We start from the raw sequence: 26,825 nt of genomic DNA, 5'->3' as shown, positions 1-26,825 counted from the left end.
TTGAATAATAAATCCAAAACTAAACCTTTTATTTGAGTTTCTATGCAAGATTCTGCCCAACTTAGGCTTCTGTGTTCTAAAAAGTTCTTGATTATCCACAAGCATCATCAAGATCAGAGGTTCTTAACCTTTTTTGTTTCATAAACCTCTTTGGCCACCTTGGTAAGCCTAAAAATCTTCTCAGTATCATATTTCAAAATGCTTAAAATGAAAATATACAAAGCTTCAAGGGAAATAAATTATATCAAATTATAGTTATTTAAATATTGAAAATCAGCATCACAGGATATGAATAAATGGGAAACTAAAGGAGAAGCACCCTAGCTTGGTGGACCTGAGGGATGGGCCTAACTGTGTGATCCTGGCAAGTCGCTATCAAGCCTCACTTTCCTCATCAGTAAAATGGGGGTGATGATAGCACTTTGTTGTAAGTGTCAAATGAAATAATATATGTAAAGCCCTTTGTAAACTTAAAATATATATTGTAAAATATTGTTTAAAAAAAAAAAAGGCAACCCTAAAACTCAGATTGTAAGATGCTAGAGAAAGCCCAATAATAATGTGTGCCATCTCTAGCATCTTGCAATCTACCACAAAATATTCTCACTAGAGGAAAAATAAAACCCTTCCGTTTGGTCTCTTCACAAAATGTATCACCTTAGTTTTTTCCCTAAGAAGACTTATATGACCTGATACAAAGATTGGCAAGCAGAATCAGTTAATGGCAATATTTTAACAATAATTATCTGTGGAAGTCTATTCTGATCATTACACTGATCTATAGCAGTCTCATAGGACTCATGAGGAAAAGGGCTATCTACCTCCAGAGAGAGAGAGCTAACAAACTCTGAATACAGACTGAAGCATACATTTTTTTTGCAACATGGCTAATATGGAAATATGTCTTACATGACTTCACACATATAATGGGTATCATATTACTTGGCTTCTCAATTAGGGGAGAAATTGGAAAGAGGGAAAGAATTCATCACTCAAAATTTTTAAATGTGTTAAAAATAAAAAAAATTTAAATGATCCTTTCTCAAAATGCAGAATGAGACATAAATGGATATGAACATGAGGAATCTGTTTTACTTGGCTATCTAGGAACTGGGTGGCAAAGAACATCGAGTACCAGGCCTAAAGTCAGAAAGACCAAATTTCAAATCTGGCCTCGGACACTTTACTAGCTGTGTGATCACTTAACCTGTCTTCTGTGTGCCTTAGTTGCAAAATGGAAATATTAATAGCATCCACCTTTCAGAGCTGCTATGAGAACCAAATGGGATCAAATGAGATAGTAATTGTAAAGCTTTTAGCAAAGTGCCTGAACACAGTAAACATTATAAAAATAGTAACTATTTATTTGCTTGGAACAAGAGGTTTGGCAATTGTTAATGCTGTAAAGTTACCCATGTATATATCCTGTAAATTAAAGGCTATTAAATAAAAAAAAATAAAAAAAAAAAAAAACAATGGCCAAGATCTTTGGCAAACATGTCTTCCTGTTCAACATGTTGCTTCTTACTGATATCAAAAGACAAAATTAAATAAAAATGTATATAAAGAATTAAAAAAAAAAACTATTTATTTGCTACATTTTTTCTTGCTTGCTTTTTTCAGTCTGGGGAGGTAGGAGGGGAAAAAAATCAATGCTTGTTAAAGTATGGGGGGGGCGGTAAAATAAAAGAGAAGCTACAAACAAAATAAAAATAAAAGAAGTCCCTCTCCATCTGGTGCCAATGATAGAAAGAACTTCAGTACTGGCTGGGGAGCAAAAAAAGAATGAAGTTCCTGTTTTCAGGAAAAAGGGCATCTCTCACAAAACACTGCCCTGCCCTTAAGAGACAATAGTGTATGTCAGCTGAAGAATTCCTCAAAAGTTTTCCATGAGAAGTCAGCAACTTTCTAACATAGGAGACTCATTGACCATGAGCAAGCCAATTCTTGCATTTAACTGCAGTCAGTGGCCCCAAGTGAATGCCACAGCTGAGCTTCCAGTTAATGAGGGCTGAGAAGACGTAAGCATGGGAAGGAAACACAACAGGATGGGCTAGAACCAAAATCCTTCCTCTTCAGCTTTCTCCACATGTCACTGGACATTCGGGGAGGAAGAAATCCTGAACTTTCTCCAACTTTGGGACTGACTCATTTTATTTCTAATTAAAAAGACTCTCAGTTTCACAATTGGATGATGTTTGAAGTTAGTATGAAGTTAGGACAGACCACTAGATTAGTCTGTGAGTACACACACCCGAACAGGAGCTTTGGAGGAAAAGGGAGCTAGACTCAGGACTGAACGGGAGAATGGGCTGGATCTCAGCTGGGAAAATGCATAATACTTTCAGTGCAAATCCATCCTTTCAGCTCCAGTGTTCTCTTGGGGAAAGTCAGTGTAGCAGAATGGATGAGCACTGGTCTCAATGTCAGGAAGACCTCATTGTGGGACCTGAGCAAGTCAATGTCTCAGTACCCCAGGTAATCGTCTCATACTATAAGTTAAAGAATGATTACTGACTTGAAGTAGGGAAGAAAATTTCATTCTGGGAGCAATCCATAACAATGAAATCACAGCTCCACTTTAAACAGAAAAACATCCATCCTCCCTATGACACAATGGGACTACAATTCTGAAAAGAATATCTCTGGTCAGGTCTGCAGGTGACTCAAAGGGCCATAGTGGATATTACCAAGGACAACTTGTGCTTGAAAAGTGGTGATATATTGAGAACAGCAAAAAGAAAGTAGGCTGATCATTTAATGAGATCAAGGATAATAGACTGAGAGTTGCTACAGTATTGACAGAATGGTAAAAGGACCAGAGGAAGGCTTCCAGTGGACTGGAGAGAGCCTTTGTGCAGTTAGTTCCAAAGGATGAAAAAGTATGGAAGTCCAATGACTACTGCTAATTATGTAGAGTATAAAACTACATTGTGATAAGATCACAGAATCATCGGTGTATGTAAGTTGTGAGGACTGAACTCCTACATTCCTATTCTTTGACCCTTGATCTCACTGTATCTAGAAGTTGAACAATCTCCACAAATTGAGTCAATAAAATTCTCAGGAACTCAGGCCCCTGGGAAGGCAACTCTCCCAATCTAACGACGCTAACATCATTCTTTTAATCATCCACTCCCTAAAATTGCCCAATGGACTGGACAAATGCCTGCTTCTAGAGAAACTCCTTCCCCCTCCCAAAGATACAAGTTTAGAAAAGCAAAACCATTGCTGCTTGCTGAGCATTTGTGTACCAGGCACTAAACTAGGTGCTGTTGTGTTTTCATTCAGTAAATCATTGGAAGCCAAAATTGTTATGAAATAACATCAGCTTCCTTCCCCAAGCTTAGTCACTCTTTATGAACTTTTTTTACTCTTATCAGTGAGACAAACCAGACTTCTACCACATATCTCAGTTCCCTTAGCTCCTTTTTTTTTTTTTTTTTAAATTTTTCTGTCTCTTCTTTAGAGGAAGAAAATCCAACATTCAGGGTAAGATGAGGCAATATAGCCTAAAGGAAAAATCCACTGTCATGGAGTCAGGAGACTTAAGCTTCTAGCATCTGCAGTTAAAGTTTGTCAGCTTACTTCTTGGGCCTTGATTTTTTCCTCTATGTTAAGGAGATATTAGATTGGGTGATTTCTAAGACTTCTTTTAGTTATAAACTGATATGTTTTTATGTTTCTGCAATTAATTGAGTCAGTATCAGGAAGTTGTATGTATGTCACTGCTTTGGGGTAATTATGCTTATAGTAGTCCAGGGTCTTGCTTCATCTGTTGTTCTCTCCTATTTATAACAGTTGTTTTGAATATTATTATGTGTGTCATAAAGTCACAGAAAGAAAGATACTAATTCAATTAAAGAAATATGTATTAAATATCTACTATGTAGAGAACACTAAACTAGATACTAGGGAGGTAGGACAGAATATATGTAATAAAAAAATAAAATCTCTATCCTCATTGGGCTTTCAGGATGAAGGGAGGCTCAGAAGGGGAGATGTGATAAGCATACATTAAATAGGCATAATAAAAGATATTACATACAAGAATTAGAGAGGTACAAAGAAAAGCACTATGGGATGTCCAGTGGAAAGAAGTCTCTCTTATTGATTGAGGAAGGGATAAGATATGAGAAAAAGCTATCTGAAAGAGGCAGAGTTCAAATCAGAAAAGTAGAGGAAGAATATTTCAGGACCTGGGAAGAACATGAGCATAGGTAATTCAACTCAATTCAACCAATAGTAAATAAGCATCTCCTATATACCGGGCAATGAGGATACAAAGACAAAAAAACAAGTTCCTGATTTCAAGAAGTTTTTTGGTTTTGTTTTTCCTGGAGGCAAACAGGATTAAATGGCTTGCCCATAATAATGTGTCTAATAAGCATCTGAGGTCATATTCGAACTCTGGTTCTCATGATGTCCATATAGGTAAGAACAAAATGAATACAAAGTTTGTCTAGGATGGTGGCTGTTAGAAATTGAAAGAAAGGGAGAGAAAAAATAGTCTGAATATGAAAGGTGAAAGGGATGAATTATAGTATGAGATTTGAATACTGTTAAAACAGGATTAATGTTTTATTAATGGCTAAACTAATGAAGTCATAAGGATGACTGGATTTCAAAGGAAAGATAAGAAATTTAACTTCTTACAAATTTCATTGGAAATACCAATAAGATACTAGGTAGAGATTTCCCACAGACAAATGGAAAGATAGATCCAGAGCCCAAAGGACAATTTGGGATTAGAAATATGTATTTAGGAATAATCTAGTAGAGGTGGTAGTTAAAACTATAGGCATAAATGAAATTTTCAACTAAAGAGTATACAGAATGCTCGAATAATAGAATTGTAGTGAGCGCTTACCATAAAGGACTTAGGAAGAGTATAAAGGACTAGTGAAGGAGACAAAGAAGGGAGAGTCAGAAGAGCAGGAGAACCAGAACTGAAATGGCTCTGAAACAGAGAGAGCAGGACTTCCTCCTCCTGAAAACTTTGTTCTTAATCAATCAATCAATCAACAAGCATTCACTGCCTACCATATTCCAGGAGCTCACATTCTAACACAGGAAGTCGAACATATATAACTTCATTTGGTTAATAAATGTAAAAAGATGAAAATAATATCTAAAAGGAAGTGTGAGAGGGAGAATCATGGCAGTTGGTAAGACCAGGAAAGGCTTCATAGAGAATATGGTACCCTCTTAAGTCAGAGGGGGTTTCTAAGAGGGAGAGGAGAGGAGGGAGGGTATGGGGAATGACTGGTTAAAAAAAAAAAAAGCATGGAGGTAGGTAGGTGAGGGAATGCTTCTTGTGAGGAAAAGAGGGAAGACCAGTCTGGCTGGCTCATAGACTATAAGAGGGGGAGGAATATATGATGAGGCTGGAAAATAGGTTAGGACAAAGTAGCAGAAGGCTTTTTAAAAGTTAATGGGGAAAAAGTAAAGTTAATGGAGACATTTATATTTTTCTCTTAGAGACAAAAGGAAAGAACTGGTGCTTACTGTGTAGGAAAGCAACATGATAAGATTTGTGCTTAAGGAAAATCACTTTGGCAGCTGGGTGAAGGAAATTGTATGGAGTATAACTGTAGGAAGTGCTACAGAGAGGTCAGGGAGGGAAAAAAAAAAAAAGAAAACAGACCATTACATTTGGAAAGTAAGAGATCCCTGCTAACCTTGGAAAGAGATGTTTCAGAAGAGTGGCAAGGATCAAAGTCAGACTGCAATGAAGTAAAGAGAGGATGAATGATAATGGAGGCCATGAGGATAGACAACTTTTGTAAGAAAGTTAGCAGTGATCCAAAGAGAGAACTATGGAGACCGAATGCGGATTGAAGCATACTATTTTCACTTTTTTGTTGTTTTTTTCCCCTTTCTCATGGTTTCCTCCTTTGAGTCTTCTTTTACAACATGACTAATGTAGAAATATGTTTAAAATAATTGAACATGTATAGCTACATCAGATGTAGCTTGTCTTGGGGAGGAGAAAAGTAAGGGAAGCAGGGAGAAAAAAATTTGGCACACAAAATCTTACAAAAACAAACGTTGAAAACTACCTTTACATGTATTTGGAAAAATAAAATACCAATGAAATTGAAAAGCGAGTGGGAGCAGTGAGAGGGAAGAGGAATAGTGGTAGCTATATAAAGTGGAAAATGACCTTTTTAAGGATTAGGAAATCTAGGTAGATAAATGATAGATGATGGATAAATAGATGATAAGATTGATTGGTTGACTGTACTTATTAAGTGCTTGTTATATGCCAGGTATAGGGTTAAGATATGAAGAATACAGATACAAACATGCAAGATAGACCCTGTCTTCAGGGATCTTATGTTCTAATGAGGACAACACAGCCCAAAAAAACAGAATTGGAAAATGAGAGAGAAGATGACTGAGAAGAGATTTGGAGACCTGGTTCCAGGTAAAATGAAGTAAATTCACCTCTTAGAGCTGTACCTCAGGGGCAGAGTCCAAGTTTCCAATGAAAAAGGTTGTGGAGATGATGGCCAAAGTATAGGCAACATGGTAGGGAAATAACTGGGAAGGGAGCAAGTTTGTGGGAAGATGGGGAAAAGTTATTGGAGAAGGGGAGATATAGATATTGAGAGACAGGGAATAGAGATGATGAGGCAGCTTCCTAGAGGAGGAAGAAAAGATGGGATCAAGGGCACAGGTAGAACAATTAACCTGAACAAGCAACATTTCTCTTTTTGAGATAGGAGATAAGACAGATCAGGGAGGAGACAGTGGGTGATGATGTTGAGAAGTTTTGAAGAAATGTGATTAGGGAGATACAATTAGATGGCTTCATTCTTTGTGAAATAGAAAGCTAAGATATCTACTGAAAGTATAAGGAAGAGGGAGGAAGAAGTAGCATAGAAAAAGCAGGAAACTTAAAAGGCTGAGAAGATCACTGTGGACAATAAAACAAGGAGTTCAACTGGAGTTATGCACCATAAACTTAGAATGGGCAAAATAAACTTATTCTAAGATCATAGGAGCATAAATTTAGAGTTGTTTGGCATTTTAGAAGTCCTTAAATCCAATGCTCTGATTTTAAAGTGGAGATAACTGAACCCCAGAGATATTGGGTGACTTGCTCAGGATCACTTTGCCCAGCTAATAGGAATTTGAGGGATAACTGCAGTTCCACTACTCTATTAATCTCTTTTCTAGAGCAATATATGGCAGTGCTAAAGAGCACAGACATCAGGAAGAGGGGGATGGGAATAGTCCATTAAGAACACTGAAAAGTCAGAGAGGCAAGGAAATCTTGGCATCGTATATATAGAGGTAGAAAGGGATTTTACAAGTCATCAATTTACAGATGAAGAAACTGAGGCACAGAGGTTAAAAAATTAGCCAAAGATCCTGCAAGTCATAAGCATGAGAGGTAGAATCAGAGCCCAGAGCCACTAGACTATAGATCACTATGTCATCCTCTTCCCGTTTTCTGAGACAATGACAAGTAAATCCTCAAAGTGGAAGATCATGGAATCAAGGTTCATTATAGAGATAATTTAAATCATAGTGAGGGAGATAAAGTGAAAGAATGGAGAAGGGGTCAAGGAACTAGAGGTCATTCTATAGATGAAAAATGGGTTTACTGTGCTTGAGAGAGCAAGAAAGGTGAAAGCCTGGGAGGATAAAGTTAGAAAGTAGAATTTATTTTTAGTTTAGTTTTTTTTTTAAATAAAAATAAGGAAAATAGAATTTACAAGTTCATGATCTTGGAGGTTGTAAAATTCCGGGAGATGGCAAGATCTAAGAAGTGACCCCACCTGACTGGAAAAGGAAAATGTTAAAGAATGAGCAGTATCAGCAGAAATACTGAAGTGCTGCAGGAAAACAACAGAGAATGGGGTGGAGAGGGATATTATTATTCCAGAATTAAAATTACTGAGAAAGTGGAAAGAGTAACTCAGCAATTAGTAAAAGAGAAGAACAAAGATGAAACAAGATGGCATCAACAGATTCAATGTACTTCAAATGAAGAAAAATTATTAAGGAATGAAAATAAACAAAAATCTATAAATGACAATGGATCCTTCTCATCTGATCTTGTGAGTCAGGAAAAAATAGTAGAAAAAAATTAAACAACCAACATTTATCAAATTCATATTGTCTACCAGGAACTATGCGAGGTACTAGAGACAAAGATTTTTCTTTAAACTTCATTGTATTCCATGAGCTTACATTCATTTTCTGGAATAGAGAGGGCAGCCATGGATGGGAGGTCTTCAGTGGAAAATTGAATTTCATTTAAGGAAGGGATTTAGAAAGAGTGTTGGTTGAAAACTTTGAGGATAAAATTTCCAGAGAGCTGAGTAATGACAGAGTGAAATGAACTAGAATTGTAGAACCACAAAATCTTCTATTAAAATCTGAAAAGGACCTTGGAGATTATCTAGTCCAACCCCTTCATTTTACAAATGAGGAAACTGAGTTCCAGGGAGAATGAGGTGATTTGCTTGTGGTCACACAATAGTAAATAGCAGAGCCAAAATTTGAATTTTATTGCTCTGATGTTAAATTCAGCATTTTTAAAAAGGAAAAAAATGGTTGGAGTGTACTTGGAAAGGGTTCTCTTGTCAAAATAGTCTTCCACTAAACTTGCTCTTCACCCCCACTGGAAGGAACTCTAGAGACTACTTCTTAGACTTCTGAGTCTCTCCCACACCTTGGCTTCACTTGCATTTATACATAAGGAGATCTCTTTGACAGTAATAACATTCAGTGAAAACTAAGTGTCTATTATGGAGTAATAAATCAGTGTGGAACTTACCAGTTAATGTCAACATCAGTAATATGACTAACTTTGAAATTAACCAGATGTTTAAGATTGATATTTTCTCCCTTTTATTTTAGTTCTTAGATATTTACTGTGGTTAATATTGAAAAGTCCTATCAGATTTGCAATAAAGCCCCATTTTATGCTTTGTATTGAAGTTCAACTAATCGTGATTTATACTTTGAACTATCACCAAAGTTAAGTGTTAACACTTAACCAGGTACTGAGATTACAATGTTCTATAAACAGACTATGTCTAGACAGATGGGTCTGATGGCTGTTCTTTCTTTTCCACTGGCTCACAGGGTAAGAAAAATCTCCATCAGCCTTCTTGGAAAAAGCCAAAACCCAGGACAGATTGAATCACACAGATTTCTGTATTCTGTTGCTGAAGTGCCATACTTGCTTATAAATATCCACCTGCAGGGCAGACTCGGAAACAATTCTCTACACTGAGTCAAGGGAAAACATTTGTTTGCCAAAACATTGGCAATAGTTTAAAACAACCTGTCAGAGCAATCCCCCATTTCATCTGGAATGACTCATCTTCTGCTCTGATTGAAAAAGGGGATTTACAAAAGATGATATGTCTTATATAAACGTGAGAACAAAGTCAGCTAAAGTTTAGCTGCATGGATTCTTGCTGTCCAAAAGCAGATTTTTCCTGAAGCCTAGTTATTTTTTCCTTCTGATGATATTAATTATTACAGAAGGAAGAAAAGACAAATAATGACAGAGTAGATTAGAAGGAAGCACCCTTGGAGATTGTCTAGGCCAAACCCATTTATTTTACAGATTAGTTAACTAAGGTCCATCAAGGGCAAGGTAACACCACTAACTGGTATCCAAGCTTGGACTAGACCTGAGTCCCATGATTACTGGTTCAGTGTTTTCTTCACCATGGTCATCCTCCAGATAATGAATATCCTCTGTGCAAAATTCTGGCTACATTTTCAAGTAACCCTAAGACCACATATGATAACCTGATAGAGATCTTGCTTCTTAATGACTGAAAAACACATTCCTTTCAGGTTTGAGTGGGTAGAGAATCCTAAAGATCAAACCCATTTTCATAGCATATTTAATTAATCAATAGATCAATCAATTCTAATATCATCTTCCTCAAACTATAATCAATATATAATTCAAAATTATTGGTATGATGGAAGATTCATTCCACTTTTATTTTTTAGAACAGATACAGTGTCAGTCTATTCTGATGCTGAAGTAGCCTCTCATAAAAAGCCATAGTATTTGTAGCTAAGGCAGTCAGAATTCCCCTGCTCATATCCCTGTTTAGACTATATCTGTGGTACTTACTATATTTCCAGTTCTAGGTGCCATATTTGAGGAAGACTGTGGATAAGATAAAGAAAATTCAGAACAAGGTAACCAACCAAGAGAAGGCCTGGCAATCCCCCATTATGAGGACTAGTTGAACAACCACACTGGAGAAGAGAAGACTTCAGTGGACAAAGTCACTGTCTTAAAATGTTTAAAGGAGAGTCATATAGAAGAGAAATTTGACATCAGCTTGGCCACAGAAGATAAAATCAGCAGTAACAGAAAGAAGTTGTGCAGTTAAATTTAGGCTTGATCTGAGGAAGAACTTCCAAATAATCATATCAACTGAAAGTAGAATTGGACACCCTTGGGAGCACAGGAATCCCCTTTCCCCCCAAAATTCCTTTTTACAGTAAACCAAAATCTCTCTCACTATAACTTCAATCCTCTGGTACAAGTGCTGTTCTCTAAGGCAACACAGACTGAATCTATACCTTCCTTCTCCTATTGTCAAAGATGCAAGTCATCCTTCCTCCAGCTTTACCTCTCCCCTCCCCACTCTCACTTCTCTTCAAATTCATCTTGGATTTTGAACTTGCAATGACAGCCATGACTGAGAAACCCAAAGGAATGTGCCCAAGGACAGAATTAGAGAGGTAAAGAGGACAGAGATTACAGGAGCAGTAAGAACCTACAAGGCTCACCAGGCAGATCTCCAATTTCTTTGAATATCACCTTAAATGCATTCTGGGAGAATGCAAGAGAAAGAAAAGTTGTTAAAGAACAATATCCTCAAATTTCCTACTCAAGAATTAGAGTAGAAAGGAACATGAGAGTTAGGCCCACCCTTTTATTTTACAAATGAATAAAGTAAGAACCAGGCATATGAAAAAATTTAGAATCATCCCTACTCCAATCTTGAAGATCCCTCAACATTTGAGAAAAAAATATATATTATATATATATATATATATATATATATATATATATATATATATATATATATATATATATAAAATCTCACTTAAAGAATTGCTACATTGCTTGCCCTCTAGGGGAGGAGGTGGGGGGAAGAAGGGGAAAATCTGAAATACAAGGTTATGCAAGGGTCAATGTTGAAAAATATTCTGTGCATATGTTTTGAAGATAAAAAGCTTTATTTAAAAAAAAAGAATTGCTACTGGTCAAGAGTAAAGAAACTGGATATATCAGATGAGCCCGAGAATTGTAGACTCAGAAAAAAAAAAGTGTAAGTCAACAAGACTTGAGGAGACAAAAGAATGTGGGCCAAGAGGTCTCTGCCTCTGATAGCACATTAAGGGGTAGATGGTTGGCAAGTGATAATTCTTTATAAGAGGTCATGCTTAATTATCAGAATGGCCCATTTATCACAGAAAGCTCTGCTCCCCACTTGCTTTAATTTTCCTGATCATCTAGATCCTGATTCTCACTTTTTATGTCTAGGATCGCAGGGCTTTGGACCTGAAAGCAAGAATTACCTAATCTTATGGAATCATTTTACAAATGAGGAAAGTGAATTGATTTCTCCAAAGATAGGCAGGTGGTGAGAACAGGGATTTGAACTGGATTACTCTACTTCCCAAGACACCATACTAAGTGTCAACTCCTACAACTCTGACCCAGTCTCAATTCTTTACATCCTTTTTTTTTTTTTTTTTTTTTTTTTTTTAAACCATCTCCTCAGATAGAAGGGCTCTTTCTTACACTTTCCAATGGGCCTGACCCTCAGGCCTCAATTATTCAAATGGTGTTTTGTAGTTGCCACTGTAGGTTGTGTGGTCAGTCCTTCCATATCCTCACAGATGGGAAGAGTGGTTTAATTGCTAGGTAACACAACTGGTCCATCTTTGCCTAGTTCGTACAATCATCAATCTGGAGCTGGAAGAATCTCAAAGGCATAGGATCATGGGTCCAACAAAACATCTAGTCCAACTGACTTACTCAAGGACATTGAGGTTATGAGTACCAGAGGTGATATTTGAACCAAGACCTTCTGGCCACAAAGCCAATGGTCTTTCCTTTGCCGCACTACTCTGCTTTCTGATCAAGGCTGACTAAACCTGGTGTCTCTCATCTGTGAAGACAAATAAGTGGCACAGTGCGCAGAATACTAGGTCTGGAGTCAGGAAGCCCCACGTTGGAATCTGCCTTCAGGCACTTATTAGCTGCGTGATCCTAGAGAAGTCACTTAACACTGCTCATCTATAATACTGAGGCAATAATAGTATCTATCTCTCAGGGTTGTTGTGAGGATCCACTGAGAACGTATTTGTAAAGTACTTAGCACAGCGCCTACAACACAGTAAGTGGTATATAAATACTTATTCCCCTCTTCTCTTTTGACAAACCACACATTTGATCTATGACAATCAGAAGGTTCTGAATAAATGTCCTATGAAGCATGAAACAACCCCTAGGTTAAATAAAAATATTTCTATCATTCCCCCTATTCCTCTGGAGGATAATTTCTTGTAGGTCTTATCAAGCTGGAAAGGCTTCCAAGTAGAGACATGGTCATGGCCTGGATACTTGTCATTCAAAGACCAGCCCAAAAGACTGAGCAAAGCTTAGAGAGACTCATCACTGGGGGGAGCCACAGGCTGAATAATTTTTCTAATGTGGTATCTTTCAGACCAAGTTTTTTTTTTTTTTTTTTTTTTTTTTTTTTAATTGAATAATTTCTGTTTTTATTATAATCACCTAAGAAAGAAAACCAGTTTTTAAAAAATTCTTCTATTTATTCATATTCTACTTTTTTTTTTTTTTAATTTAATAGCCTTTTATTTACAGGATATATACATGGGTAACTTTACAGCATTAACAATTGCCAAATCTCTTGTTCCAATTTTTCACCTCTTATCCCACCCCCACCCCCTCCCTAGATGGCAGGATGACCAGTAGATGTTAAATATATTAAAATATAACTTAGATACACAATAAGTATACATGACCAAAACATTATTTTGCTGTACAAAAAGAATCAGGCTCTGAATTATTGTACAATTAGCTTGTGAACAGACCAAGTTTTAAGTCCATAAGTTCCACAACCTTGTGGATGGAGGGAGCTCTCAAACTAACAAAATCCCAGGTCTTTGAAGCAAAGAGTCACCTGATTGGTGCTTCACTTTCTCTGGAAGCAGTTGTCAATTTTCTTGTCAAAAGCCACCTTTTAAATTGCCCTTGACCCTAAGCAAAGGTGCTTCTCTCCTGTGCTGATGCTCATCCTCAGCTCCATCATTCAATGTTTCATCTCAAGTGGGCCTCCATCCAAAATGTGGGGCTACAACTCCCCAGACCCAGCTCTTTATTCCTACGCATTAACAGAGAGAACTAGGAAAGAGATTAAAATCCAGGACACATTCATAAGGTCCCGCAGGACCTACTTAAGAAGGAAATACAAAGAAAGGTTATTTCTAGTGAGAAGACCACATTTATATGCATAAGTACATAAATCTATTCTTTGACATTGGTAGAAAGAGATGTGTCTCAAATGTCCACAGTAATGGTAGGACAGGGCTGGCATGGAAAACTGGAGGAAGTGAAGTCCAATTTCCTCTCCTGACAAAATTTGCTATCACCAGAAAACCCTCCGGGAAATGTGGGAGTTGTCATCTAATCAAGGGAAAAGAAGAAATGGCCCCTACACTGACATTGGGTAGAAGGAGAAGTGAGTACAATCCATAGGCTGTATGTCATCATCAAGAAAAGTTGAAATGGTAGAAATAAAAGATCTCTGACAAAACTGAAAGCACTAATAAAAATCAGAAAATTATCATTATCAGCCACAATCCCTGAAATGTTCTACGAACAAGCAAGATTCTATAAGTGAACATACTATAGACAGCACCACACACACACGCCGAAAACTGTTGCCAGTAACTACAGTGGCACGAGTCACCTGCCTCATGACCGGTTCTCCAAGGCCGAATGAGACCAGAATTGTAACCAGGGAGCTGTTGGAAATGTGGCTCACGAATTATGCTCTTAGCCCTCATACACTTCTGAGATTACCTAGTGCCCCAGCTTTCAGATGCGGGACCAGAAAACAGGCTGGTCTGGCTCACTGCCGATGGGGAGGCCTTTTGCTCTGTCTCCCCTGGCTGATAATCTGCATAACTAGATATACATATGCATACACACACTCACAAACCTCTTTATATATGTTCACACATATATACAAACTTACATATGCATATGTAGAGCCTTCACAAAAACTCTTGCTTAAGATGAGTAATAAATCTATCAATAAGCATTTACTATGTACCTCCTCTGTATTAGTTATAGGGGATAAAATATAATAAGTGAAACAATCCAAATGCAAAGATGTTATACTTCCTTAATTTAGAAAAGAATACTGAATTGATTTGTATCCCTGCATGGATAATAAAGACTTACAAATCTATATACACATCCATATATTTATACATACATACATAGGTATTTATACATGTGTTTTCTTAAGTTTGGGATGAAGGCTCTTAAGTTCTTTTGTATTTTCAAAAATTTTTGTCTTTATAATATGTATATAACCATTTTATATAAATAGACATATTACTCATTTGAAAATTTGAAAATACTCACCAATAAAAAATATAATTTTAATAAAAACTGGGGTGGGGGATTGGAATATGTTTTTGCGTAACTGCATAGTCTAGTTTACAAAATAAAAATAATTATGGATAAAGATCTGAATAATGGTTATGAGCCTTTGTTGAATTTTTCTAAAACTTAATTCATTAATAAAGAGGAAAAGGAAGAACACTGGCATGTTTTTTCTCTCATTATTCAAACAGAATGGAAGTTTTCCCAAAGGAAATACTTAAGGTAAACTGCCAATTTATGTTTTTCTGGAAAATCCATTTTATAGCTTGACCTTGGTCTCAACCCACTCTGTAAAAATGGGATCTCACTCACTTCTGGGTTGTGAGAGACATTTCTTCTTTCTGTTGGAGGCTCTCAAGAAGATTGCTGTCCTCAGGACTGTCCAGTTTTCAAAAGATGCAGTGGATGAATGGGGAAAAGCTATATATCTACAATGCATTCTTTTGACTCCTTGCCAGTCAAAGGCAAAGGAAGAAGCCAGGTTGGGGAGAAAAACTTGTGCTTAGCTCAAGTTTGTAAGACCCTATGACTCACCATGAAAATGCAGTCTTGGTGGTTATGAAACAAAGTGACAGATCTTATTTGCAGGAACTACAGACCGAGATCTTACTGACAGTGCTTAGAAGCACTGTCTACCTGTGCCCATATTACCAGTGGCCCCCTGTGCTGCTCCACCATGAATTTCGACTGGTCTCTCAGAAATTTAAAGAAAAATCTCATGAAGATCATTTACTTTCAAAACGTGAACATTTTTTCTTTTTTTTTTTTTTTTTTTGTGAGAATAGCTTGTTTATACTTAAAACTTTTTTCTAACTACATGTAAAAACAAATTTTAAAATTCTTTTTTTAAAATTTTGAGTTTCAAATTCTCTCCTTCCCTCCTCTCACATTGTGAAGGCAAGTAATTTGATATAGATTATACATGTGCAGTCATGCTAAACAGCAGATGTGGGAATTCTTAAAATTCTCACATAAAATTCTTAATTATGATAAAAAAATGATTGTTACCTTCAATTACTTACAGTTTCTTTCTTCACAAAATGAGGGGACATTAAAAGAAAAAAGAATAAATGCCCTGCAAGGTCTTGTCTAGCTCTAAATGTATGATCCCATATGCCAAATAGCATATGTGGGAATTCTTAAAATTCTCACATAAAATTCTTAATTATGATTTTTAAAAAAAACATGATTGTTACCTTCAATTACTTACAGTTTCTTTCTTCACAAAATGAGGGGGACATTAAAAAAAAAAAGAATAAATGCCCTGTAAGGTCTTGTCTAGCTCTAAATCTATGATCCTATATTCCTAATTTGGCCCAATGCACTCTCAGAAAGAATATTCACTAACTTCTGCTGGAAAGAAAAGATCTCTTTCTAAAATATCTTAAACCAAATGCTCCTTTTTTCCCCACTAAGGGATGTACATTAGTTCAAATCAAGACCTACTTCTGTCAGCTGTAAAAATAAAAAAATAAAAAAAAAAAATAAAAAGCTTTAACCTTCCTAAGGATTAAGCCAAAAAGATCTTAACTTATTTATTCCACCCTGGCTTTCTTTTCATAAGTTGATTTTTTTCTTACTATTTTCTCTTCCCTCCCCAATTCAATGGATTATTAAATAGAGCATCAAAGTCATTCACTTAATTTTCTAAATGAGATGAAAGCTACAGCATCTCTTTGCTTTTCATTGACCCATTTCTTTTGCTTGTTAGCAGAAAGTAAACTTAAAACACTTTCTTCCATCTTCTCATTAATTTATTCATTCTCCAAATACCTACTGAATGTCCATAGTGTACAAGGCAAAGTACTATGTGAAAAATACAATTCTCCAGAGATCAGAAAGAAAGAACACTGTCACTTGGATGATTCCACTGTAGAACTGCTGAATTCAGTACAGCCACTGATCATAACATGTGATTCCAGGCAAAGCTATAAAGTTGTGAAATTTATTTTGTCTCCATATTCTCAGACTACTTCATAACTTATAACTTCATAAGCACCTTCAAACTCCAAAGTTAAGGTCTTATCACGGTAAGGCCACTACCTTTCCTGGAGTTTTTGCACAAAAAAAGACATCTCAAGAGGGTACATATTCTATGCAAAAGTCCAAATATATATGTTATTTGTTTATTTATTGGGGGAGGGAGAAAGCAATCATGGTCAAATGACTTGTGCAAAGTCACACAGCTGGTAAGGTCTGAGGCCACATTTGAACTCAGGTCCCCCTGACTCCAGGGTTGGTGCTCCATCCATAAATATATGAATTACAAGGAAAATATGTGCATATGTACACACACATAATATGGATGTGATTATATTTATGTTTTTAATAAAAAAAATTAGATCTCAAATAGTGAAATTTCAGGGAAGTATTTAGAGAACAGGGAAATTTTGCAGACGCCAGGTAGGTAGCTCTCTAGTATTCCCATGTTTCCTATACTAGACCTCGTCCATGACAGCTGGAATGAGAGTTTATGTGACTTGTATAGAGACAGTTAGGTGAAAATAGATACAGTACTAGCTCTAGTGTCAAGAGGACCTGAGTTCAAATATAACATCAGTAACTTAGCAGTCACATGACTTTGAGTAAATTTCTGTGTCCCTCAGTTTCCTCATTTGTAAAATAGAGATAATAATAGCATCTATTTACCAGCACTGTTGTGAGGCTAAAATAAGATAGTATTTGTAAATCTTAAAAATGCTATTATTATAATTGTACATAGCTTCCACATTTAATTTTTTTTCCTGAAGCAACTGGGGTTAAGTGACTTGCTCAGGGTCACGCAGCTAGGAAGTATTAAGTGTCTGAGGCCAAATTTGAACTCAGGTTCTCCTGACTTCTGGGCTGGTACTCTATCCACTGTATCACCTAGCTGCCCCCCCCCGCCCCCAATTTAATTGCTGGAATTTAGCAGTATGAACTATATTATACCATTTAAATGTTCATGGTTTTGAACGATCTTAAAAACAGATATTTATGGCTCTAGAGTTAGCCTATATTCTTCTAGCTAATAATGCTTTGTTTTGACATTTATTTTATCAGATGAACTGCCACCAGAAATAAATGAACTTGTGGTGACAATTCCTCTAGTGACAGCCTCTGATGAATAAGGATGGGGCTGCATCAGAACCACAAAACTCCAGATTGAATTACAATAATTTAGTATCACTTGAGGAACAGTAAGTAGGGATTTCCTTTTTTTTCTTCATTCCTTTCTTTTTTTCCTTCTTTCTTCTTTAAAGTATAATAGAATAATACAAACAAGGACAAGACATATTATGTAACTTTTCTGCATATCTGAGTAAGTTCATTTGCTGGCCAGGAAATACAAAAGTCATTCTATTTATGTTTGAATTCAATGCTCGATTTTCCAATTTTAAAACAATTTTAAGGTAGTATATATAAGCATGCTCTACATAATCTAGCTTCAATCAATGTCACTTTCTATAATGACATCATTAATAGATTACTGAGAGGCAACAAAGCATGGAGAATAGGAGAGGAGTGTTGGGTCCTCAAGACCAGGATTCAAATGATGCTTCTGAGACTTTCTATCTCTAAGACCCTTTAGCAAGTCATTCAACCTCCTCATTGCCTCAGGTAATTTTTTAAAACTATAAGCTGATAAAGAGTTGTGAATCTAAATTGGTGGGAAGCATTTTCCCACAACCTGATACCTACTTTATGAATTTTCTACACCAATGACATCATGGATCCAAAGCAAGAAAAAGATAGATAGATAGATATTTGCTGGCCAGTCATCTTTATCAAGACTTCAGTGTTGATATCTCCTCACAATCATATATAGGAAATACAAATTAGGTTTGTGATGTCATTAGTTTGGGAACTGCCAGAAAGAAAGTTCTCTCATCCAAGGTTGATCTCCTAGTATTCCACAACTTGATAGTCTTAGCCTGGTATCCCAAGAGATCAGGTTACTTGTCCATGATCACAGCCAAGATGTAACAGAGGCAGGCTTAGAGATGTTTTGTTTTTTTTTTAACTGTAAGGTCAGTTCTCCATCCACTCTGCCATATTGTCTCTGATATACATAGATTTATGTTCTTGCCCTCCATCTCCATCATCAGGTTTTAGATTACACTACTATCTTCTAAGGTAAAATCAAATCTTACCTGTGTCAGATGGTCACTTGGCTTGAAATCAGACTTTCCTTCAGATAAGCGAGGTCTATAATGGCCCGTGACTAGAGGAACCTCTGTATTTGGCAATTGTTCATCTGTCCTGTCACTCACTTCCAGGGTCTCTAGCCGTGGGCCACCCATCTCCATGAGGGCGCAATGTCCATTCTCTAGCTCAGAGTCCTGACTGTTCCTGTTCTCCCCACTGTCCTTACTGACAGATGACCTGGAGATGACTCCAAATTTCCTTGTTCTCTTCCCATTTTGCACCAGACGGCTGCTGGGCTCTGAGGTAGGAGTTGCTTTGGGTTCACAGCTGTTGCTGTTGTTGCCATTAGAAGGAGGGAGAGGAGCCTTGCGCTTAATGCGGCGTAGCATGATTAGGTAGATAAAGCCGCCATTCCAGCACTGATCAGCCAGATAACTGCAGATAAAATAAAAGAAGAATTTGTGAAAATCTTGCTAATGTCCAAAGTAAAAAACAGTTAGAAGGGGCGTTTATCCCTCTCCATCCTACCTCTTATTCCCAACAGCCAACAGAATATACTTGACTAAATTTAGCCAATAAAAACCAAGTGCTTAAGTCTCCTTAAAAGGTTCTAACAATCCATTCACTTAGCATGAATAGCCAAAGTTGTTTTATGTGAATGTGACTCAACAAGAAATAACTAACAAAAGTAATCTAGAATCAGGCTCCACAGAATGGCATAATGAAAACAAATCCAATGCTTGTTCATGGTTGGGCCATGACAACATAAAAGTGACATTACTGCCTAAACTAACTGGCAGATTTAGTCCCATACCAATCAAAATACAAAGAAGTTACTTTATAGCACCAGAGAGAAGACACAAAATCAAGAATCTCAAAGTAAATAATGAAAAGTAATAGGAATGAATTACCTAATATTACCAAATCTCAAACTATACCAAACAACAGTCAACATTATTTTGCATTGTTTTGTATGTGTTTTTATTTTTAAAGAAAAGTGACCAATGGGCCAAAACCAAGATAAGAAATGATAAGATCCAAAACCAAGCCAAATGCAGTAGCCTAGTGTTGATAAGCCCAAGAACATCAATTACTAAAGTTAAAAATTCTCTATTCCAACAAAAACTTCTGGAATAACTGAACATGTTGGGCAGAAATTACCATAATAATTTTCAAATGGATATGTGACCCAAATATAAAAGGTCATAAAAAATATTTGAAAAGAATGGGAGGAGGTATCCTGTATAATCATAGTTAAGAGAGACAGTTCTTAACTAAAACAAGAGACAGAAATGATTAGAGAAGATAAAAATGAACAGTTTTAATTACATGAAATTGGAGTTTTGTACAAACAAAATCAATTCAGCTAAAATTAGAACCATTAATTGGGGAAAAGTCTTTGCAAGAATTATTTCTGATAAAATTCTGATAACCTTAAGAACAAGTACCATTTTCTAAAAGAGAAGTTGCCAAAGGATATGACAAAGGAACAAATAACTTTCAAAAAAGAAATATGCAAACAAAAACTATTTGAAATAATGTTCTGAAACACATTTAATAGAAGAAATATAACTCAAGCAATGCTGTTACTTCATCCCCATCAGGTTGGCAAAGATTATAAAACATGGAAATGGAAAGTGTTAAAGAAACTACAAAAAGAAAAGTCTAATAATGCACTATTGGTGGATCTGTGAATTGATGCAACTCTTTTGGCAAACAATTTGGAATTACACCAAAAAAGGTAACAAAACAATATATAACTTTGAACAATAGTACCACCATTAGGCAAGCAGAGTACTTGGAACATAGTAAGAGAATAATCAGTATTTTATCATCATCTATCTATTTTGCTATCATCTATTTACCTAGCTATCTATCTACCTGCTAACCTACTCCAAGGAGATAAAAAAAGTTGTAGGTAATTATGCTTATGTGTACAGCATAAAATATTTATAGTAGCACTTTTTATATTAGAAAAGAACTGCAAGGAAAGAAGATACCATCAGTTGATAAGTGGCTGAAATACTGTAATCTTTTAATGTAATGGACTATTAATGGCAGCATGAAATGATAAATAATAAACTCTTGGGGAGACCTGTAAGTACTAAGAGTGAAATAAGCAGAATAAAGAGAATAACTGATATGATTACAAAAATGTAAAGGAAAACCCTGAAAGACTTCAAAGCTCTGATCAGCATAGTATCTAATCATTCCTACAGAGATATGAAGATGAAGCAGGACTCTCTACCTCTTAGCAGAGGAGTGGTGGGGTATAAGTGTAGGATGATACATATAACATCCAGACATAGCCAGTGTTTTTTTTGGTTATGCTTCATGATTATATTTATTTGTTATAAGATTGAGATCTATTGGAGGAGCTAGAAATCTTTGGGAAATGAAAATATTAAAAATTATGCATCAGTAAACCATTTTAAAATAAAAAATCCAGTCATACATAACACTAATAAATATTTCTAGTTTTCAACAACACTGCTTATACCTTGATCATGCTACAGACCTTTCAACTTGGTTTATTGTAATTGAAGGCAATGTGACTGGAATGAAAATATAAATTTTAATTGAAATAAATGCAAAGTCTTACAATTAGATTTTTATTTTTTATAATAATAGCTTTTTATTTTTCAAAATACAAAGATAGTTTTCAACATTCACCCTTGCAAAACCTTGGGTTCCAAATTTTTCTCCCTCCCTCCTTCCCCCTCCTATAGAAGGTAATCCAATATAGGTTAAAGACATGCAATTCTTTTAAACATATTTCTATATTTATCATATTGCACAAGAAAAATCAGATCAAAAGGAAAAAATGAGAAAGAAAAAAGAACAAACAAGCAAACAACATCAAAGGTGAATATATTATGTTGTGATTCACGTTCAGTTTTTATAGTCCTCTCTCCGTATGCAGATGGCTCTCTCCATCACAAGTCTATTGGAAATGGCCTGAATCACCTTCTACAATTAGGTTTTTAAAAGATCATTTATTCAATTTCAGAATAGAGGAAGTTGTGATTGACAGAAGTACAGATCAGTTAGTCACTAAACATTTATTAAATACCTAGTATATGTCAGATTGATTGGGACACTAAGAAAGTTAAAAGTCATAAGGAGCTCACAGCCTATGGAAGAAGATCATGCAAATAAGTATGTAGAAGCAAGATAAATACAAAAGAGAATTGTAAGAGAGCAATCACTAGCAAAAAGTCAACTAATTACTATTCAAGTTTAAAAAAAAAAAAAAACCTTAGATATTTAGTTGATAATGAGTTTAATATGACCTCTAAGTGTGTTGTGGTTGCTAAAAAACAAGCAAGTAATCTTAGGCTATATAAATAGAAATGAGATGACCAAAATCTGCGTAAATAATTCATGGTTAACAGAGAAAACATCAGTAACCACAGACCTATATGGTTTCTTTCTCATCTCTACAAAATCATGATGAAGTAATTCATAAATCAATTTAGGGCATTCTAAACAAAGGTTTTTAGCAGAGAACAAGCAGGTAATGTTTTGTGAGTAATGTTCAACCAAGGACCACATCTTTTCCATCTAGCAATTAATTATTATAGAGGCATTTAGGTGCTGTTATGGATGGAGAACTGGACCTAGTCAAGAAGACTTGAGTTCGAATCTAATTTCATACACTGTATGACCTTGAACAAGTCATTTAACCAGTTTGCCTTAATTTCTTCATCTGTAAAATATACCTCTATTCCAAGGTCCTTTTGCAGATCAAATGAAATAATATTTATAAAGCACTTAAAGATACAATGTCTGGTATATAGCAGTCACTTCGTAAGTATATGTCACATTCACACACATAGTAGTCACTATGCAATAGCTATCATTATTTGATTATAATGTCAAAAACAGAAGATCCCATTGTATTTATTGCTTGTAGATTGTGAAAAGGCATTTGATTTGAGGAAATAGAACACTGCCAGAAAACTCTTTTATGGTAAACTATTTCGCATTCATACATCAGGATCACTCAGAATTCCCTGGCAGATGTGACACCAAAAATAATGCCATTCATTGATAGTCTCATGATGAATTTCAAATGAAGCAGAAAATGGAGAGATACATAATCACAAAGATATTTGCGCTGTGATAGACAGAGTATACAGAGTCCAGGTTAAAGAAGGATTTCTTTTGGGTGGTGAAGTGTTCCAGGTGTTTCTGTCTGTGGACAACTTTATACAACTCTGCCTTACTTAAAACCAGTTCACAAACTTGTCAAGACACCATCCCCACGATATCATTGGTTTTCTTCAAAAACAAAGAATAATCAGCAATAAATATCTGGAACAGACAATATAAAGGACCAATGAGCTGAATTCATATTTGAAAAAGAAGGAAGAAACACACAATATTACTTTTGGAAAACTGAACTCATGAAATTGAAGTATTATCCTTTCAATACTAATATTTTACTAATGATTCCATATGACAGCCAGACGGGAACACTATATGGTGGGTGTTATGGGGCTGCAACATACAATCGATGAGGGATTCTGACAGGAGGAAAAGAGGGGCAAAGGATCATAGGTGGATGACCAGAGAATTCCATTTGTAATCTCACATTGTCATGAGATGTTGAGGGAGGACTCCAGCACTTTGGGCGGGCAAGCTTTTGAAAGAACATGGACAAGAGCCAAACAGAATGGGCAGGCATAGATGGTTTGAGATTCGCATCACTGAAAGGAACTCCCAAGTCAATGAGATCATATATCAATTTAAATATCCAAATAATGAGCAAAAACAAGGGAGGTAACTCCAGATGAGAGTATGGTAGTTTAATCGCACATAAAACAATATGTCTTGTCCTAAGTTGTGCATTTTAAGTGTAACACTAACAGACTAGCATGGTCCGTGACCAGATTAATCATGGGCATCTAAATAAGATTATAAAGGAACAATTAAAAGCCAATTAGAGGAGTTTGGAGTTCAATTAATTAGAGGATATTTAGTCCAGTGAAGAGACAACATGGGAGAAGGGAATTGCTGTTTTCAAATTAAATATTTGGAAGACTGTTATGTACAAGAGGAAGATATTACACAAAGGAAGATTTTAGACTCTCTTTATAGAAAGCCTAGCAACTATAGTGAGCTACCAGTAGAATTAGCAGTAGATTACCTTTCACATAGAATTTTATAGCCTACAAAACATTTTGTTCACCACAACACTGTAAAGTAGGTAGCACAAGATTACATGCATTTTATAGATAAAGAAACTGAGGCAGACAAAGTCATCAACTCCCCATCACAGGAAATGTTCAAATAGAGATTCAATAACAATCTGTTAGAGATTATAGAGAGAAGTCCCTTCTAACCCTAATATTCTGGGAGGAAATGGGTTTTTGAAATGTTATCCTTTAAATCAGAGGTAAAACACTTACAACCTCTCTCCAAAATTCTGAATGCAGTCCAAACCAGGTTAAGCTATAATGGGAAATCTTTAACAAAATAAATAAAAATTCAATCCAACATAAATAATGTTATTTTGTGGGGGGGGGTTTACAGGGATTGTTTTCTATTTGAATTTGCTATCATTGTTCCAAACCTATAAAGAGGCATTAGGTTTGTAGCCTACTTAAATCATGGCCCTCAAGAAGGAAAGATGTTTTATTATAACTCCACCCAAGAACAAAATAGTTCTGAAAATAATTCTGTGTTGTGGGGAAGTGAAGACTGCTGGACTGAAAGACCCAAACTGAAATCCAGACTCTGTCACTTAATTCCTTTGTGAGCTTGGGCAAATACTTAGCCTTGCCTGTTTTCTCATCTTTAAAATTAAGGGGATTAGATTAGATCTCTAAAATTCCTTTCACTCTAAAACCTATGGTCTTTAAGGGCTAAAAATCTTTCCTCTAAATCAAAAATTCAACTTCTGGTTATATACGTTTTCAGGATAGAGAGCCCCCCAAAGTTCTTTAGCATATCAGTTGCTAAAATGACATAAACCTCATCTAGGTAACCACTTGATCAGAAAGGTGAGAGAAACTCGCCCACATGTCCTTTACCTTCCCAAAAAGCCAGGTCACCAACTTTGAACCCTACATAAAGAAGGGAGAAATTTTTAGTGACCCTGAGGAAATATCTTCACCAATGGATTCTTGCAGCAAGGTACACATGGATGCTTTCTCCCAAGTGGTAGGTGCAATCAAATGCCAGAAGTTACAAATTCACAATCCAAATCCTCATTAAACCTGTCTAGTTTCCTGCTTCCAAGTTCCCATATTCCCACACTGACAGCGCCTGGGGCCACAATGACTACCTCCAGTAAGTGAATAACAGTTAAGGTTTCCAATGACATCAATGAAGCGGCTTTCCCTTTATGACAAACTCCTACTTCTCCGTATACTAAGCACTGCAAGAAAACTGTCTTTTGCCAGGAAGAGATTAAGATGCTGTCAAAAGAGATCACTGAGACTTGGGTGGTGGGACTAGAAGGTTGTGGGCAGGAGCCTAGGCACAAATGGAAGTCTTGGACCATAGAAAGGTAAGTGGGTGTCCAGGGGCACACACACACACACACACACACATACACATACATACATACATACACAGTGAGGCAGGAAAGAGCCCATATGCCTTTGCGTTGTAACAAGAGCAAAGGCAGCCATTTATCTCCTTAACCACTGCTCTAAGTTAGTTCAGTTAATGAACCTGTCACAGGAAGAATGATTGTAGAGCTTTTTCCCCCGGCTTTGTCAATCTCATGCTTCATGGAGAAGGGAAAAGGAGTAGGACTGTGCAAATAGTTGGCTAAAGCCCCCAAATCCTTCTAGACCACAAAGCACCACCTCCTACCACATCCAGTCACCAAAGGGCTGGTATCTGGAAGGTTCGGGAGATAGAGACGAAATTTAACCAACTGACAAAGAGTCTGGCATAAGATACCTTAAGCTGTCCCCTAGTTAGAATATATTGATCATCCTATTTTTAAAAGCCACATTTGGATTTCCTTATTTTTTTCATAGGTTACAGGATTTGGGTTTGGAGGTTCTTTTGGACTGTAGTTCTAAACCTGGTAGGGACCTTGGAGGCCATTTGGTCTAACTTTCCAATTTTAGAGATGAAGGAACTGAACCACAGGCAGATGAAATGGACTTGTCTACAATCATACAAGTAGCAAGTGATAGTATCAGAATTTCAATCCCAAACCAGAATTTCCCCAATCTTTTGGGGGAAAAAAGAAAGGAAATCTCCCAAGCAAAATGAGCCAAGATGAAATAGCATCTCTCAGGAAATGCCTGCTATTTACATGCATACATGCATACAAAAAGATAAATAACAGTTCTTCAGGACATGATATAAAATGATGGAAAGATCATAAGTAGAAAAGAAGATCAACCTTGACTGTACTACTAATGAACCATGTGACACTGAACAAGTCCCAATTTCTAGGAGCCTTTATCTGTAAATGAGGAGGCTGAACTTGGGTTGGTAAGATTCCTCCTAAAGTTTCCAATCAACAGAGGTATTCAAAGAAAAGCTAAGCAAATCACTTGAGGAGACTGAAGAAGGGATTCTTGTTAAAAAAAAAAAAAAAAAAAAGTCAAATAAGGGAAATATTTAGGAACAGGAGGTGGACTTTTTGACACTCCTCCAAAAACTCTACACAATACCCTGTCCTATCCCTTTGTTTAAAATTGAGTAGTACACCAGTTGAAATGAAATGGTTTCTTCTTTTGGTTTCTCTTTCCTGACTGATACTTATCTAGTATTAATGCTTTGACATAAATACAAAGTGAGAGGCACAGAGTTCAAACCTGTGAAGTTTCTTCAGAACTTCATTTTCATGAAAATAAGAGAAAAACAGGAGCAAAGAAATAGTGCTAGCTCATTATGGGATGCACAATTGTCATTTGACCAGAAAAGAATATATTTTATCACAATGAAAATAGTCATTCTGCACTTCTTGGAAGCTATAATTGTTCAATTTTGTTTGACTCTTCATGAAACCTGAGGA

The 26,825-nt window shown here is 36.2% G+C and overlaps 1 protein-coding gene across 6 annotated transcripts in view; it reads right to left on the bottom strand.

Annotated features, from left to right (window-relative positions):
- Nucleotides 1-26,825, bottom strand: part of PDZD2 (PDZ domain containing 2) — a 348,056-nt gene that overhangs the window by 132,199 nt on the left and 189,032 nt on the right. For all 6 annotated transcript variants that reach the window (XM_031945886.1, XM_031945887.1, XM_031945889.1 and 3 more), the window contains one exon: nucleotides 18,841-19,270. In XM_031945886.1, coding sequence (XP_031801746.1) covers nucleotides 18,841-19,270 — 430 coding nt within the window. The remainder of the gene's footprint in view (nucleotides 1-18,840; nucleotides 19,271-26,825) is intronic.

Source organism: Sarcophilus harrisii, chromosome 1 (genome assembly GCF_902635505.1).
Source record: "Sarcophilus harrisii chromosome 1, mSarHar1.11, whole genome shotgun sequence".
Classification (NCBI taxonomy): Eukaryota; Metazoa; Chordata; class Mammalia; order Dasyuromorphia; family Dasyuridae; genus Sarcophilus; species Sarcophilus harrisii.
The sequence above is the reverse complement of the archived record's forward strand: the minus strand, read 5'-3'. Positions and strand labels throughout refer to the sequence as shown.